The 18542-nt window shown below is 38.4% G+C and overlaps 2 protein-coding genes across 7 annotated transcripts in view; one reads left to right on the forward strand and one right to left on the reverse strand.

Annotated features, from left to right (window-relative positions):
* Nucleotides 1-265: 265 nt before the first annotated feature.
* The window catches only part of LOC128856029 (uncharacterized protein DDB_G0287625), a 32462-nt gene continuing 14185 nt past the window's right edge, over nt 266-18542 (reverse strand). For all 6 annotated transcript variants that reach the window (XM_054091381.1, XM_054091382.1, XM_054091383.1 and 3 more), the window contains one exon: nt 266-2131. In XM_054091381.1, the coding sequence (XP_053947356.1) occupies nt 690-2131 (1442 nt within the window). In that variant the 3' untranslated portion in view covers nt 266-689. The remainder of the gene's footprint in view (nt 2132-18542) is intronic.
* LOC128861020 (uncharacterized) lies at nt 11393-15784 on the forward strand. The gene is made up of 2 exons (XM_054098887.1): nt 11393-12189; nt 14629-15784. Exons 1-2 carry the CDS (start codon nt 11393-11395, stop codon nt 15782-15784), a joined length of 1953 nt encoding a protein of 650 aa, XP_053954862.1.

The raw sequence follows: 18542 nt of genomic DNA on the forward strand, positions 1-18542 counted from the left end.
ATAAATGCTATAGTAGACTTGTACTGAAGTATCGTAGTTTAAGTACAGTTCTTGTACGGTCTCTTAAGTGTAGCTCGGTTTATCCTTTTTGCTTATTTTGAACGTCGTTACATGGATAGAGTTCTAGATATGTATGTATATATTAAATACTTCTGCATTGATGTGTGCATAATCATTGATCTGGTGAAGTGAAAAGGTGTAGCTTTACAAAATAAAAACCCATCAGATGTGGAATACAAATATCCGAAATGCATGCATATATAGATTTTTGTTTTGATAGAACGAACTTATCGTTATATTTTATTGATAGAAATACGCATTCACTAATGCTTAATGATTTTGTAAGTATGTATGTATATACGATTTTAGGTATTCACAGAAAATGTCATAAATTTTGAATTGTTCTTATGCAATAAGTATGTTTTTGTATGTAAGTAAATATTAATGAGTTGCTGCATAGTCTACAGATAAAGTACAGGTTAAGTAATCTTGCTTAATTCAGGACGCCATGTGCGTACTTGGAAAACGTGAGACGCTTCTAGCGAACTGTGGTTGAATAAAAATAAAGGGTAATCTTAGTCTCTACTACTCTTAGTTTTTGTTTGGGCATATCTTTTTTTTCGATTAAATTTCATGATTTTTTGTTTATTTGTTAATCTTTTTTGTAACTATTTCTGGTTCAGTTCTATTTAATCACTTTCATCAGACTCTTCACAAAATTTTTGGCGATAATTGCGTCGTACACGTGCCACTTTCTGCTGAAACAATCCCATTGGCGTATTCGCGTTTTCGTCACAAAGTGGCAACATACGATGAGTGCTCACAGTTCCATTGTTGTTGGTCGGTGTGGCGCCGCCTTCACTGCTGGATAAACCACCGTTACTGTGATGCCAATGACTAGTCGTCGAATCACTAGAATTGGGACATATGATGCTCGCTTGCCCAGGTGTCACAGTGGCACCTATACTAATTCCGCTGTCCGGCGTACGAAGCAATAAAGTGACATTTTGCTGGTGCATTGAAAAGGTACTTTGCGCACCGTTTACTTCATAACTATGGTGACTAGCATTGTTATTGTTAGTGCTGCCGTTGTTAATGCCGATATGATGCGATTTCTGTAAGAGAGGATCAGTCGTATCTGATGTTTCGGCACCTTCACATATTCCATTCGATTCAATTGTGTTGAGATGGAAATTGTTGCTGCTGTTGACGTTGCGGATTCTGTTGCTACTAATCGGATAGTCATGATCATTATGCACTATATTGTTGTTGTTATTATGGTGATTCCACTTTACATCGACATCGGGATCAGAATCAGCCTCGTCGTCACGTGTAGGGACAACAGCAATCCTTCGGCGTTTCAGAGGTGTTGAATAAATGTGTGTGACATGCCTGCTATCGTCATTGCCACTATTGCCACCATTGGTGACATTCGAACCGTTTTCGTTCGCACCAGAACCCACGTCGTTGACACAGCATGAAGATGAGGTTGACGACTCGATTGCATCGTCTGGAAAACTACTGTTAGAAAGTCTGGAATTCGAATGACTCGAGTAGTTGTCCAAAAGAGCCAGGTGTGCGCGGCGTCGACGATTTGGTATGACCATTTGACTAATGCTGCTGCCGCTACTGTTATTATTGTTATTGTTGATGTTGTTGTTGATACTGCTATCACTAATATTGCAAATATTGTATATTGATTCTGTGCTTTGCATTTGAGGTAGTTGAGTTGTTTCTACTGCGCCAGACACAGTATTATTTATGATTGGTGTCGCGGAAGATGAGTCGCTGGATAACATTTGCGGATTTTCAGTGCTAATTTGCAAACTAGAGTCTAATTGGGTGGGAGAGTGTCCACTGATCACACGTTCCACGCTAAAACTGATCAGACGTTCTGAATTAATATTCGATTCATTACGATTATTACTGCGCTCCATAACGGCAGCGTCATTGATTCGACGCACGCCATTCAACTTTTTTGTTGGTTGTACGGTTGGATCGACCTCTACCTCGACTACGTTTTGCCCACGTCGTTGCCGTGCCGATGAAGATGACGATGGCTCATTATCGTCTTCGTATTCGTCAGAATCGATGATGTGTTGCTGCTGTTGTCGTAAACGAATAATGTCGTCTGAAATAAAAGAGTTAAATAGTAAATTCATTTCAAAGCTAAACGAATATTTTGAAAACATTTTGTAACTTTACTATATTGTACGAGTACTTGGTATTCAAATACGTAAACACTTTTACTTGGATGGAAATTGTTTAATTATGAAGCTTTGCGGAAAGGTGTGCTATGTATGTACATATGCAATATTGTATATCGCTCGTTTGCTGGAAGGATGTGATAGCTTAATATTTTAATTACTAAATCGAGAAAATCGGCGCCTCAATTTACCATTTAATCTAATGAGATATCGGGTCCCCTTGTGGGGGAACCGCTGATCCTCAGTTGGACAATTCATCGGCAATTTCGTTTCCTTGAACACCGGAGTACCCTGGAACCCATAAAAGTACAAGCCTGTTTCGTCTTGCGACAGAATTAAGCTTCTTCTTACTTTCTTTAACAATCTTTGAGTTTTGGTGCGCGTTCTCCAGGGCCTTCAGTGCAGCCTGACTGTCACTGAAAACTCCAATCTGTTTCCCGCTCCATCTCCTCTCGATAATCCATTTGGCTACTTTCAGGATGGCAAAAACTTCCGTTTGGAAAACAGTTGCCATTTTCCCCATAGCATAGTGATACTTATTACTATCGTTTAAGTACCATCCGGCTCCAGACCCTATTTCATTCTTGGACCCATCGGTAAAGAAAATATACGTCAAACCTCCCTGCATGCATTCTGGATTGCTCCATTGCGTGAGCAATGACATCAAATTTCCTTCCAAATGAAACTGTGGGTATCAGGTCGTCTTTAGGTGCCAAAAACAGTGGATACTGCTCAGATAGCAATTTAAAGAGTTCTCTGTGTCCCGAAGTTCCGTCTTCGTGCCAGAAACCATATTTATGGAGCCTACACATTGCTTCCTGTTGTACCTTAAGATCCAGGGGGAGCAAATCAAACATAGCATTTAGGGCATCACCAGAGGTTCTACTCATAGCATCCGTGATGCATAAACATACATTTCTTTGCAACCTACATTGATGATGATTGGTCTGATAAGTGCTGTGTATATCCATAGGACCACAGCAGGTTTCAGACTCCAGGTTTTACCAAAGGCTCTGCGGCATTGCTGAAAAATCCTTAATGCGCGATTCACCTTCAGTGAAACGTGTGTCTCCCAAGTCAGCTTCTTATCCAAGATTACTCCTAGATATGTAACTTTATCGGAAAGAACAAGTGTTACACCTTTCAGTGTTGGAAGACTGAGTCTATTTTCCGTTTTCTCGTGAACAAGACAATGGTTGTTTTGTTCGGATTAACGGAAAGACCTTGTCTCATGCACCAGTCATCGATTTTGTTCAGAATCCTCTCCACTATCGTGCAAAGCCTCCTCAGGGATTTATCTGATATTAGCGCACAGACATCGTCCGCATATGCTTGGACAAGAAAACCGAGTTCCTGCATCTCCGCTGTTAGAGAGTCTACGACCAAGCACTACAGCAGCGGAGAAAGAACACCCCCTTGGGGACATCCTTGCTTGGCTCTGGTGGTGATTAGTTCGTCACTGTTCCCACCAGCACTTAACAGCCTCTCAGAGAGCATGGAATATATCCATTTTACAATGGCTTGATTAACTCCGTGTCGTTCGGTAGAAGAACATATTGAGCTGAAAGTGGCATTATCAAAAGCCCCTCAATGTCCACGAACACGCCCATTGTGTATTCGTCAGCTTCCAGCCCGGCTTCAATCTTTCTAACAAGATCGTGTAAGACTGATTCACATGATTTTCCACTCTGGTAAGCGTCTTGATTTCTACTAAGTGGACTTCTCGGCAATACCCCGGCAATATGTTTCTCCACCACTCGTTCTAGAATTTTCAACACGAACGATGTCAAACTGATTGGTCTAAAACTTTTTGCTCGGGAATAATCGTCTTTTCCTGGTTTCGAAATAAATACTACTCTTACACCTCGCCATTGGGATGGTATATAACCAAGTGCAAGATAGGCTGTGAAGATCCTTTTCAGGGTCTCAATGCGTAATAAGGCAATAAATACTTCGACCACATAATCCATTTCCAAATATCGGCTTTTATAAATCAAAATTGAGTGGCACAAATATTTTAGTCCGGCCGAACTTCGCTTCTACAGAAAACCAAAATGCCGTCCACAAATCAGGGATGGGCATAGTGCACTAAGTAATTAATCAATAAGCGGATAGTTAAAATACTAAAAAACTGAAAATTTAGTGATAAGGAAACCCTTATTTTAACTACCACTAAAACATTAGTGCTAATAAAATTTTGAAGCCAAAACGCATAAATAAACATCAATATAAGACTTATTCTGAAAATTCCAGAACACACAAGTTACTTTTTACCAGTCAAGGCTGCGAAAGTACAATGCGCAAATATAATCAAACCTAATCAATTTGGTTTTCCGAAATGATTAACGAAAATTGCAAAGAACCACGATCTTACAAGATGAAGATGATGCATTTACAGAACACCACGGAAACACATTTTAAAGAAACGTCAAAAGCTAAATGCAGAAAAAACTAAAGATCCAAACAATTAACAAATAGAAGATCGTTAGCCTAGAAGGATTTTACGTTACTCAAAAGGGTAGAGGGCTATACTGCCGACAAGACTTAATCAGTCCTATTAATACATAGTCCTATTAAATACACAAATAAAATAAAAAATATACAACAATTATTATATAAAAGTTATTTAAATTTTGAATACATAAATTTTGTTTATTACTCTTACTCTTTTTTACATTGTGACTTATAACTGAATTTAACTGAACAGCGGACCACCTAATATATAGTACGTTAGCGATAGAATCCAAGCTTCCAACAGAGAAGTAACACATCTTAAACTGCTCAAAAACAAACTGCTTTCATGGCCGTGTAAGCTGCAAATCTATAAGAGCCTAATAAGATCAATAGTAACTTATGCTTTGAGCAAAAGATACTGATTTGGTCCATTAAAAGAAGCTGATGGGAGAAGATAAAACAACGAAGAAGAACAACTGAAAAGAAAAAGATCTTCAACTTTTATGTGAAGAAAGAAACGCGGAATACCCCTTACAAGATGGATTAATGGTACTCAAGAATACCTACGAATACGCATAAACACTAGAAGGAGCGATGCAATGAACCGAGACGTTTGGGGAGATATTGAAAAGGATCACTGGCTCACCCCGAGATGTAATTGTCATGATGATGATGAGTAATCATTCACTTCAAAATGTTTCACAGCTCACAGTTGGAAATTCCACCAAATGAATTTTTTTTGTTACATTTTCGAACTTCGTTTTGTACCCAATTCAGAACTATTTGGTGGTTTATGATTGATTTCTAGCAATGTTATGACTACAGAAAAGTGCAGATTTCTTCATCGATCAAGGCAGATACACTTCGAAAAGAAAACAAGCAAAGTGCTTGGCTGCTGGTTTTATAACCACCGTATTAGTCTACGTCCGATTGTTCTTTTTTTAATAGAAATCAATCTACATTAGTACGAAGTGTAAGGCACGGGAAATTCGAGACAAATTGCAATTTGCAATAGGCTACCAACATTTTTGGGCATCTTAATAATTAACGTTTTTCTTAAACAATTTCAGCTTTTGCGTTGATTTTCTTTCGGTTTCTTAATTTAAACTGCTTCATAAAGTGGACAAAAATAAAATATACAGTGGTGAACCAATAGACTTCTCCACTGATATTTACTAATTACAGCTTTAACACAAATGAGCTCATTCCGCAACTTCTCAAATAAATATTTGTCAAAAGGCGGTATCCAATCTTAACATTACGCCAAAACGTTCTAAATCGCAAGAAAACTTACACCATAATCACCTTGATCCACCGCCTCTTGATTGTTTGCGCCGCAAAGGCAAATAACTTGGGCGGAATGCAAACAATCCATTACGATTACCATTGTGGTTTTTGCCATTTACCCGATGAATACAGTGGTCTACAACTATTAATCATCTTTTTAATTAATGCGTAGTTATATGAATTCATCTACAACGATTTCATTAATTCAATTTGAAAATTTTTCCTACATCCATTTTAAAAAAAGAAGAAAGCAATATGGCATTCCTATTCCCTTTTTATTTTCAGTTGGCGTACAACTCTTATTTTTGCCTGTTTAATTATAAAACTATATAGCATAGTGCCTGAGTTCGGATTCCCTGCTAAGCTGATACGGCAGAAGGACGTTGAGCAGCACACAAAGCTCCAAAGCTTTTGAAACCATTCGAGGTTTCATGTCATATCCCCCATTACCATGAAATCTCTTCAAGTTTGTCCGTAACGCGGGGGTGGAACCAAACGGAGGTTTTTCTATAAAAGTGTCCAGCTCCTTGCGTATGCTGATGACATCGACATCAGACTAAGCGGGATATCGTCGCCGCTTTTACGCTATTGAAAAGGATTCGGCACAATTGAGTCTGCCGGTAAACGAGGGTTAAACCTAAATATGTATATGCTGGCGTCCTGCAGTGAGTCGCGGCATCTTGAACCGCAGATCGAAGTTAAAAACTATAAATGCGATGTGGTCAAGCACTTCATATATCTTGGTACCGCTATTGCCAGCAATAACGATGTCAGCCGTGAAATCAAGCGAAGGATAATTCTTGCCAACAGGTGCTACTTTGGGCTAAGTGCGCATCTGAGTAGGAAAGCCCTCTTCGACGAACAAAAACAACATTCCACAAGACGCTCATCATCCCGGTGTTTCTCTATGGCGATGAAAACTGGACAGTCAAACAATCAGATGCAGCCGCTCTTGGAGTTTTCGTACGATTTTTGGCCCTGCTGGCGTAGGTGACGGTTACGGTTTTACGGAGATATCGACATAGTCAAACGAGCCACCCTGCAGCGACTAGGTGGCTGGGTTAGGGACGACTATAGAAGGAACTGCTCCGGCGAAGAAGCTGTTTGAGACGTTAATTGGCGGTCGATAAGGAGGGCTTGTTTTCTCTTGTCTGACTTCTCTTTGCGTGAGTAACTGGCGAGACATTACTCGGCAGGATGTAACTCGGTAATGGGCTGTTACGGCCAATTAAGTAAGTAAGTATTTATTAAATGCAAAAGAACTTGTTTAAAATATTAAAAATTGCAAATATAACACGGATTAAATACAATATGTAAGCTACTATGTACAGTTTTAGCATACTAATTTCAGTTAATGTGGATAGAGCAGGCAGGACAGTGTAAAAATCTGGGTCTGAGTATTAGACAGGACATTCAGACCCAGATTTTTCCACTGTCCTGCTCTATCCACACGAAGATTCACCATTTTAGGTAAGTAATTTTTCAATTTGGAAGACTTCAATACTGTGGAAATCAGGGATATCCTAAAGTTTCTGAATGGCTCATACTGGTTAGGAATGATAAGGATAACGCGTTTCACATTTTTCGTGAATGTTTTTGCAAATCCTCGGATAAAAGATCTCAATTTGCTTATCCATCTTTAGCGTAAAGAGACTCTTGTCGCCGTAAGGTCGCTGTCGACCCCGACGAAGTTAATAATAACAGAGTGGCAATCAATCACCTTTGGTGGACTTGTTTCGTCGGACGCGAAGCGATGCCCGAACTATTTTAGCCGACAATGTATAGTGCATCCTTCGGTCAACAGATCTAAACGTCGTGCTACCAGACGGTGCAAAATCTGGCAAACAACAGAGCACCGCTTACTTTTTCCAGCGAAGATGTCAAGGTGGCCATCAGAAAAGCTAAAGTTTCCAAAGCCATTGGTCCCGACGGGAATCAACATGCTGATGTTAAAAAATTTGAGCTATTCTCATCATCCTTGACAAGTGGAAAATAGAGAGAGTGGTCTCATTCAGCATTGAAACCTGGGAAACCCTCCATAGTGACGACACTTGAAGCTTTTCTTCCGATTCTTTACTAAACACCTGAACAAAGGGCACATCACCACTATACAATACAACTTAACGCCATAAACATGCAGATAAATCTCGAACTTAACCAGAACTAAATCATATTCCGAAGTCGATCTTCCGGCCGGGACTGAAGAGTTGTATATGTATGTCGACACTCGTCAGTAATATTTCGGGATTAAAACTCAAAATAGAGGAGGATCAAACAAGGAGTGCCGCAGGGTGGTGTCCTTTCACCCTTGTTTTTCAACATCTTATCTCTCGAAGCTACCTCAACCAACAGAGAGGTCTGATCAAGGACTACAAACACCTACTGAAACCAACAGTTTATAGACAGGTGTTAAATGGTATTCATCGGGATTATCTCACCACTTTCGAAACTCCCGCCTCCCGAATGCCATCATCGGAGTCCAACCACTACCCATCGCAGATGAACAGCTCCAGCTGTGAGACCCGCGCCATCTTGGTACAATTGCGTTCAGAATCTTGTAGTAGGTTAAGCTCCTACCTATCCAGAATTGACTCCGATATATGCTCAACATGTGAAGATACTCTGCACGACACTAACTATCTATCCATGTGCTGCTTCTATCCCGCTCACCTAACACCCCTCTCCCACCTCGTCGACACAATTTTCTTTTCTTTGGGCCTACCGATAAATGATATTGATGCTGACGGCTGATGATTACACCGTACCGACAAGGCTTGATGAACTGCTACAATAACAAAATTACCTACGAGATTATCTAAACTTCATCCCAACTTCGTAGTCGTATATGAACTACGTAAGCAAAACGCTCATTGCCTTGAGAATAACATTTATACGCTATGAAAATAACTAAGTTTAGGAAAGAAAACCGTTAAATGAAGGTTTCTGCCTTATGCCAACTTGGTAAGTAATTCGATTATATATTTTCAATATTGTACGGCTTCCTACTGGTCCTCCATGAAGAACTGCAAGCCGGGCGGCTCAGACAATTTGAATTTGATCTAATCGATCGTATTGGAATATGAGTTACCTAGAAGTTTATGAAATAATTGAAGTGTGGGCCGGACATTTGATGAATGCGTCCCATTTTTCCCTGCGGGCCGCTGCACGCTTATCGTATAGATGAGTATCTGGTCTGGTTAACAAAATATTCGCGGGATAGAAAAGTAAGAGAGTAGTAGTGGCACTATTCCAGACATCATTCAATTAGAGATCGTTTTAGTAAGTTATTCCTGCCGATGTTAGAGTGATAAGAACTGAGATACGAACGGAAAGTACTACAACGGGTACTGGAGGTCAGGCCAATAAATTTCGAGCCAAAAACATATATCGATACTAATACTATCGATAGACTTTAAGATAGAAAACAGAAAATTGGAAACTTTGAGATATTTTTCCAATCATTTTGGTTTTCTGAGTTATGACACTAATGAATGTATATACTCTATTCGTATGTAGTTATGTAACTGAATACGAGTATGTATGTATGTATGAATGTATATTTTTAAGATTCCCTCACGTTTTATAAATAAAGTATTGTAAGAAAACTTACAACTATTTACTTATTTTATATATTAATATTTATGAGAGCATTTTATACAAAACAGCCGTAGTTGCGTGCGGCATATTATATGCAATCAAACACGTCATTCAAAAATTTCCTGGAACAACCGCCAGGTAAGGCTCTAAGTCAACTGATTTAATTTTTTTTGTTACATCTGTGACTAACATTCCTTCCAAACTTTTTGTCATTACTTGACATTTATAAAAGTTACGTCGTTACGATGAAAACATCGGAAAGTGAGAGCAAAGTTGATCAGTAACCGCAGATTAACCATTAGGGAGCTGGCAGAGGACTAGAACATTTCAAGACATTGTAGTTCATGATTCGAGTTTGCGCCGTGTTGCTGTAAAGTTGGCCCCAAAGAACCTGACATTCATGCAAAAAAGGGACCGTCTTGATGCCACCAATGATATGATTTCCAAGGCCGAAGACGACCCAAAACATATAAAACTCCTTTTTGGAAATGAGACGTGGGTTTATGAGTATGACACGCAATCGCAGACATCAGATGAGTGAGTGGATAGCTTCGAATTAACCAAGGCAAACAACCACGTCGTTTTTAATCAAAAAAGGAAGCGATGCTCACGGTTTTATGGATTACAACGGTGTTGTACACCACGAATTTTAGCCAGAAGGTCAGATATTAAAAAAAAAAAAAAAATTGGCACTTACACCCTTTATAGGTGCTTAGCTGAGCTTCTCTTTCTATTTGTGGTGTGCATCTTTATGTTGTTCGACAAATAGAGAAACTTACAGATTTAAGCCGACTCCTAACGGCAAGTGGTTTTATGAGGAGGCATGCCGAGGGGCGACCGCTATTACAAAAAACCTTTCTATCATTTTGGTGTTCCATGTACGGAGATTCGAGCCTACACACACCAGAACCCATTCGGCTACGGCGGCCATCGGCCAGACAGTTAATAAGGACTATTATTTAGTTTACGTGAAGCAATTCGCCAAAAAAGAAAAGATTTGTGGGAAAACCACCCGTGGATTTTGCACCGCGACAACGCACCGTAGCACAGTGCCATTATTATCTATGAATTTTTGACCAAGAACGAAACGAATACCTTCGAATAGCCATCGGATTTACCTGATGCGGCTCCCTACGATTTATTTCTGTTCGATCGAGTCAAAAAACCGAAAATAAAGTGCCAGAAAAGTTTTGAGAGCTGGATCAAATGCTGGCCTAAGTGCGTTGCCGTTGATAGGGATTTCTTTGAGGAATAAACTTGTATTTGGAATTTTCTGAATATATTTCAGGAACTTTTTCATCAAGGTTGTGTATGTGTGCAAATGCTTATGCACACATACCTGCAAAAATAGGCCACAAATTTGTGTTATTGAATTTGATTTACCACGGAAAGTGAAACTCCTATGTAGCTACACGTGTCCACATGTAAATATGGGAACACAATGAGCGGTTGCTTATAAATCAAAGAATCAACATAACAACGTGTCAACAAATAGTTATATAATATTTGTAAACAATTGCTTCAAGAGGATTAAGCCACTCACGAAGTAGAATATTTGAAAACTCGTATGGCCCCGAATGTTACGAATAGGCCATCCTTATTTACCCCAAAGCATTCTGAGAAAACATTCGTTTGTTTGTTTATAGAGCAATACTCATACTCAGTGTAGCAAACGAAAATGTCTAATGGTAGAAGTGCAAACATGTGAAGCACATTGCAAACCACAATAAATTTGCCTTTATAAAAGGATAGAGAAAATTTACAACCTGACAGTGTACTTGCTTACTTGTTCTCGTTACTTGGCGCATTCGTATTTTTAAGAGGAAACAACATTCAAATCGTAAATCATGATTTATAACTTATTCCTGCTGATTTCTATGTGTTACATTGTGGCAAAAGCTCAGGAGCAGTGGCATTTTCGTATGATTTCTAATACAACAAACAACGATTTTAATTTGATACAAATCGGCGAAGAACTTCACAGATATACCTCGCAGATACCTTATCTCAATGTGTTGTTACGTGCAAAGTATTTACAAAGCGAAGCCGCCAATCCTTACGTGCAATGGTTTCTTCGGAGTAGTCTACTGCCGGTGATGATCACAGCCTATGACACATACCAAATAAATAAAACAGAGTCGTTGGAAACGCGAGATAAGGAACGTGAGAGTTTCGTTATTGCCACCGATTTTCAACAATTACATGATCTCGCACATAGTCTTGTGCATCGGGCGGGTGTGTTTTTTTTCATCGTTTCCGATACTCGATTGCCGAAAAATCGCTCCCAGTTGCGTAACGTTTTCCATTCGTTGTGGGTTAAGTATAGGACTTTCAAATCTTTCTTACTTACATTTGAAGGCATTTTTTACTACAACCCATTCGAGTATGATGCTACCCGCCAAGAATATGGCAAAATTATTCGAAATAATAGTACCGAACCGCTGGAAAGCGTATTGTTTCGCGATATGCAAGGCTATCCTTTGCGGACACAAATTTTTAAATCAGTATATGCGCGCCCATTTATAAATAATAGTAATCCATCAATAAAGGACGTTTACGGGGTGGATGGTAGAGTGGCAGAGCTCCTACAGCAGCGAATGAATTTCACAATGGTCTTACAAGATCCAGATCCTAACTATTTCGGGTAGGTTATTATACATCAAGTAAACTCTTTTTTATCCAAATTAAGCACATATACATTTGTTATAAGATCTGATATTACAAACACATTCGCAGTAGCTATAGGATGACCAGATGAGAAAGATAGGAAAATAAATTTAAATAAAACAAGTAAGAAAATTCGGTCCGAACTGAATTTATATAAAAATAAAATAAATAATTTGCGCGTACACTTCTGTTAAGTGTTTTGCCGAGCTCTTCCTCCTATTTGTGGCATGCATCTTGATGTTGTTTCGCAGTTTTAAGACAACTTCGAACATCAAAGGGTTTTTTATGAGGAGCTTTTTCATGGTAGAAATACACTTGGAGGTTTGCCATTGCCTCCCGAGGAAACAGCTATAAAGCTCTGTTGGAATCATCTTTTCCCGACATTCGTGAAGCATTTGGACCTATTAATTGGATCTTTCAACAGGGTAATGCCCCTGTACACATTTCAAGTGTGGCCAAAACTTGCATCGCAGTGATTCAATAAATCAAGCACAGCGTAACAGCTGCACTCATAAAATTCAGAAAAATGCATGCAATTTTTATTTAAATCAATAGTACAGTGCATATAATTTAATGTTTGAAGACCGCGACTGCGCTTCAACTGGTCCATCCGCTTGGTGAAATTTTGGCATACTCTTTTCAATGTTTCGGCTGGTATCTCACATATAAATGCTTTAATGTTGTCCTCCAATGCGTTAATTGAAGCAGACTTTTCTGAATAGACATGAGCTTTAACGTAGCCCCACAAAAAATAATCTAAAGGCGTTATATCGCACGATCTGGGTAGCCAATTGACACGTCCCGAACGTGAAATAAAATGTTCACCGAACTGGCCTCTCAACAAGTCCATTGTTACGCGTGCTGTGTGGCATGTGGCACCGTCTTGCTGAAACCACATGTCATGCAAATCAAGTTCTTGCATTTTGGGCAAAAAAAGGTTGGATATCATTTCACGGTAGCGCTCACCATTCACAGTTACGTTACGATTCGCAGCATCTTTGAAGAAGTACGGTCCAATGATACCTCCAGCCCATAAACCGCACCAAACTGTGACCTTTTCTGGATACATTGGTAGCTCTTGCAAGTCTTCTGGCTGAACTTTACTTCAAAATCGACAATTCTGCTTATTTACGTTATCATTGATCTAAAAATGAGCTTCGTCGCTGAACACAATTTTTCGATAAAAAAGTGGATCTTCGGGCAACTTTCCAAGAGCGCATTCACCAAAAATTCTGCGTTGCGGTAGGTCGTTCGGCTTAAATTGTTGCACCAACTGTATTTTGAAAGGCTTCATATCTAAATCCTTTCGCAAAATTTCCCACGTTGTTGAGTAACAGAGGCCCAATTGCTGCAAACGGCGATGAATCGATAATTGATGGTCATCATTAACACTGGCCGATACAGCTGAGATATTTTCTTCAGTTCGCCCTCTACGTAGGCGTGTTGGTGGTTTGATGTCCAATAATGTAAATTTGGTTCTAAATTTAGTCACAATAGCTCGAACAGCCGCTTTAGTGGGTCGATTAACTGACCATAAAATGGAAGAAGCGCGCGATAAACTTTCTTAACAGAACACGCATTTTTATAATACAATTCAATGATTTGCAAGCGGTGTTCGTTTGTTAAACGATTCATGGTTAAATTAAGGAGCAAACTGAAGATGTTTGACAGTGAAACAAAACACCAAAGCTGCGTCAGCTGTTTAAACCAACTGTTTAAAAAGATAATAGCTAAAAAATCACCCGTTATAATATTTTAATGCATCTTTATTTTTGAGTGAAATACAATCTTTACTTGAATTATCAAAAGATCTTAGATTACTAGATCACCATTTTCTTCTCTAAAAATTATTGCCTCTAACCAAGTGAACCAGACTGTAGCTTCTTCTCAAAATTGTGATGTGCGTATCGATGTCCTGCAGTAGTTTCTTATAAGAATCTTTTTTATGGCAGAAATTCATTCAGAGGTTTGCCATTGCAGTAAAATGATCGTCAATTATGTAATAACGGCTGAAAGACCTTTTATTACTTCTTTATTCCTATATTCAAAATACGTCTCTTGACGATTACATATATGTGAAAAATTACTTAATTTAAATGTTCATCACGAGCACGTCTACAGATTCGTCTGCCAGTTCTTTTTCTATTCTCGACAGAACGAGTTTCTTCAAAAATTTTTGCGAACCTTATTCGGGCGATTATTTCTACCAAAAAAATTACGAATTTTGCTATATGTTCTTCTTAAAGATCGACTATTTTGACAATATATTATATTTGAATCATTTGAACGTTATTCTATCGTGTACAATTGTGTATCTGTCTACATGAAGGCGTCACTTTTGAAAGACCCTTTATATGCTTGTACATACATATTATATATGCCCACGGAACACTTAATTTCTTTTCCTATTTTACAGTGAACGAGCAAAAGATGGTACATATAATGGTGCAATCGGTTCAATTATCGAAGATAAGGTCGACTTATGCTTCACGGGTTTCTTTATTAAGGATTATCTAGTGTCGGATTACATGGACTTTACAGTAGCGGTTTATGATGATAAGTTGTGTATTTATGTGCCAAAAGCTCAACGCATTCCTCAATCAATACTGCCACTGTTTTCGGTTGGTATCGACGTTTGGTTGGGTTTCCTTCTCACTGCTTTCATGTGTTGCCTTATTTGGTGGCTCATTCGTCGCCTAAATCTGTGTCTGAATATTAGAAAATGTACTGACACACCACTGGATCGAAGCCAATGGTGTCAATTCATCCGAATTTATATCGACACATGGGTACTTTGGGTGCGCGTCAATATTGTAAGATATCCACCATTCAACTCGGAACGCATCTTTATAGCATCAATGTGCTTAGTGAGTGTCATATTTGGCGCTATATTCGAGTCCAGTTTGGCTACAGCATTCATACGCCCACTATATTATAACGATATCAACACCTTGCAGGAATTAGACGAAAGTAATCTAAAAATCATATACAAGTACTCCTCAATGGCTGACGATCTGTTTTTTAGTGAAACATCCCCACTATTTGCAAGTCTTAATAAAAAATTAGTGCATCTACAGGACTGGAACGCTGACGTTATATTGGATATTGCAAACAATGGCGGAAAAGCAAGTGTCACGCGGCAAAATTCAATAATGCTCGAATCATTACAGTTCATTTTGGCCAAACAAGTTTATGTCGTACCTGAATGTCCGAAATTTTACACCATTTCCTATGTCATTCCAAAGAATGCGCCCTGGGAGAAAGCCATCAATAATTTGCTGCTGGCGTTTTGTTCTTCTGGACTAATCACAAAATGGATTAACGATATGAAAACTGAAGTTGACATCGATATAATGATAAAAGGCATGGATATCGAAGACACAAATACTTTGAAAGTGCTCACAGTTATCGATTTGCAGTTAGCATTCTATGTGGTGTTGATGGGCAACACACTGGCTGTTCTATCACTCATCGCTGAGTTTTGTCTCAACAGTTTGAGAAAACGCCGACATCCACGGATAAGCAAAATGTGGAGATCTTATGAGTCATCTAGGTGTACAGAGCACGCCTAGACTCTAAAGAAATTAGATTTATTAATAAGCAACGAGAGCGATAGGGCGGAATGGGATCAACGAAACGGTCACCAAACGAATACCGCGTATTCTAACCTGGACCGAATTACAATACTTTAAGAGTATAGGCATCAGAAAACGAACTATTTCGACGAATAAAGGCTAACATTGCGATCGATTTAGAAAGAATATAGATTATGTGGGTGAAATTGAGCTTAGAGTTAAAATAAACACCCAGGTCTTTTAATTCACTAATTGTCTTTAATGGCGAGTTTGAGATGCAGTAAGATGTTGGAACAATATTGAAAACTTTCGCATAAGAGGTATAGTCGCATTTACTAATGTTGAGGAACAAACGATTACGCACACACCAACGCTGGAGAGTGGCTGAATCTTCTGGACATTTAATTTCATAATAGATCTTCAGATCATCCGCGTATAGAAGAAAATTGCACATAGAAAAAGAGAAAGAAATATCGTTAATAAAGAGAATAGATAGTAACGGACCTAGGACACTACCTTGGTGGGCACCAGATGAAGCAACAAAAGAATAAGACGATACATTATCGTTTCCACGACAATCGGTTCTACGTTACCGAAACGACCCGGATTAATATGCGGCCAAGGACCGTCGCTCCAGCAGCATTCCCCGTATGTAAGTATGGGGAATGTTTATGCTGTTACAACAACAACAACAACAACAACAACAACAACAACAACAACGATACATTATTGAGTCGAACGACACATAGTCTATTATTAAGATAGGAAATTAACCACTTAAGAAATTGAGAGTGAAAGCCGAAACCCTTAAGTTTAGCTATACAAGAATATTCATTTTAAAATTAGACTTATTTGCATATGGCAGTGTAGTCTAAATTGATGTGTATTAGTTTCAATAGGGGTGTCAAGGCCTGTCGAAGACCTCACAGAAATTTGCCAGAGTATCAAACAATCTTTAGTTCGAGGAACGACGTCAATATCCATGGAAACCATGGGTGCTGCAGTAGCTGAATGTCCTAATCGTTTGAAGACTTGTGTGGTCGTAAAAACAAATGTTGACCATTTCGAATGAATTTTTTTTAATCTTTAGATGATTAAATGAAACTAACTTAATTAAAAAAAGAGGTATAATTTCATATCTATAACGGGCTTAACTTGTAACCGAACTTATGGCAGGACTAAGTAGTTTACAAGTATAATCTATTTTTAAGTTTTAAATCATGTTCGATAGTTCTTTTACGTATCGTTGTAATTAGTCGGTAAGAAACTTCTGTTCCTAGACTAAATAAAAATAAATAACTATTTTATATAAATAACTAGCAAACCTGGCCCGCTTCGCTGGGCACACTAAAATAGAATAGATATGGTTTAGAACAGAAAAGATATGGTTTTCATATTATATATTTCTTTATTCTTTATTCAAGCGCTTTGGCATAAACAATATAAATTGAAAATCAGGAAAAAGGAAGATTGTTTTTAAATTTCAAATCAACGCAAATGAATAACTAAGAAACAATCGTCTTTTTTCCTGATCATCCATGAATTTTTCGTTTCAATTTATATGTTTTATTAAGCATTGGAGCTTTTTTAACCAATATCCATTTATATTTAAAAAAAAAAAACGAAAAAATTTTTTTTTTCCACGAACACATAATTTCATTTGAACATTCGGATTTCACATTAAATTCTCAAATTTCGTAAGAAATTATTCACTGTTCCAAAATCCACTCCAAAAAAATTCACAAACAATTTTTACACTTTGCCCTTACGTCTTCTCCTTATGGCATCCAAATAAGAAAGAAATATTGACACATTGTAACTCACACTGTCAATTTGACAGTTCAGTTCCGCCCCAAGCGTTAAAAAAGTAAACGACATTATGGCCGGTTCAAAAGAACGCTGTACCCGTTGCCAGTGTTCCGAATTACAACCAAACTTTACGAAACCCATTTTCAATACTTACTTAACAATATGTGTAAGTTTGGTTTAATTCGGTGCAAAGACACGGCGGGTCCACGTTTTGGCATATATTTCGAGACCCTAGTCATCAATAGGTATGAAAATTACCCCGTATTAAAGCACTTATCAACAGCTTTCATTTGATACCCATATTGTACATACACAACCAAAGGTTACCCGGGTCCACGTTTTGACCTATATCTCGAGACCCCAGTCACGGAGCGGCATGAAAAATACTCTATACTAAAGCATTCACCAACAGCTTCAATTTGATATCCATATTGTACATACACATCCGAAGGTTACCCGGGTCCACTTTTTGACCTATATCTCGAACCCTATCCACCAAGAGGTATCCAAACTGTACGGAAACCATCTTCAATACCTTCTTAACAATGTGTGTAAGTTTGGTTTAATTCGGTGCAAAGACACGGCCGGTTAGCGAACACACACAAAAAGTTTACTTTATTTTATATATAAGATAAATTAATAAAAATATATATGCAGACCTACTAATCAATTTCATGTTTCATGTCCGCATTAGCTGTTATAACCAGGACCCTTTGCAGGCACACCACACACAAGCATGTACCAAAAATTTAGGCTCAAATATCCTTCGTATCTTTTTGGATTTGCCCAACAACTGTCACTATACCAAAATAATGTAATTAAACGTGTAGGTAAAGCTAAATTGATACTATCGCTATCGTATTATGGGCAGTAAGAAAGCCGCCCACCTGCGTCCGCAATTCATTTATCAATATACGCAAGTATCGAGTATGTGAATAGCTGACTG

This window comes from Anastrepha ludens, chromosome 2 (assembly GCF_028408465.1).
Source record: "Anastrepha ludens isolate Willacy chromosome 2, idAnaLude1.1, whole genome shotgun sequence".
Classification (NCBI taxonomy): Eukaryota; Metazoa; Arthropoda; class Insecta; order Diptera; family Tephritidae; genus Anastrepha; species Anastrepha ludens.

Excerpts from the sequence above, each read along its gene's own strand:
- LOC128861020 (XM_054098887.1), top strand. The coding sequence starts at position 11,393 with ATGATTTATAACTTATTCCTGCTGATTTCTATGTGTTACATTGTGGCA. Across the intron at positions 12,190-14,628 it reads CCAGATCCTAACTATTTCGG|TGAACGAGCAAAAGATGGTA; the intron begins GTAGGTTATTAT and ends CCTATTTTACAG.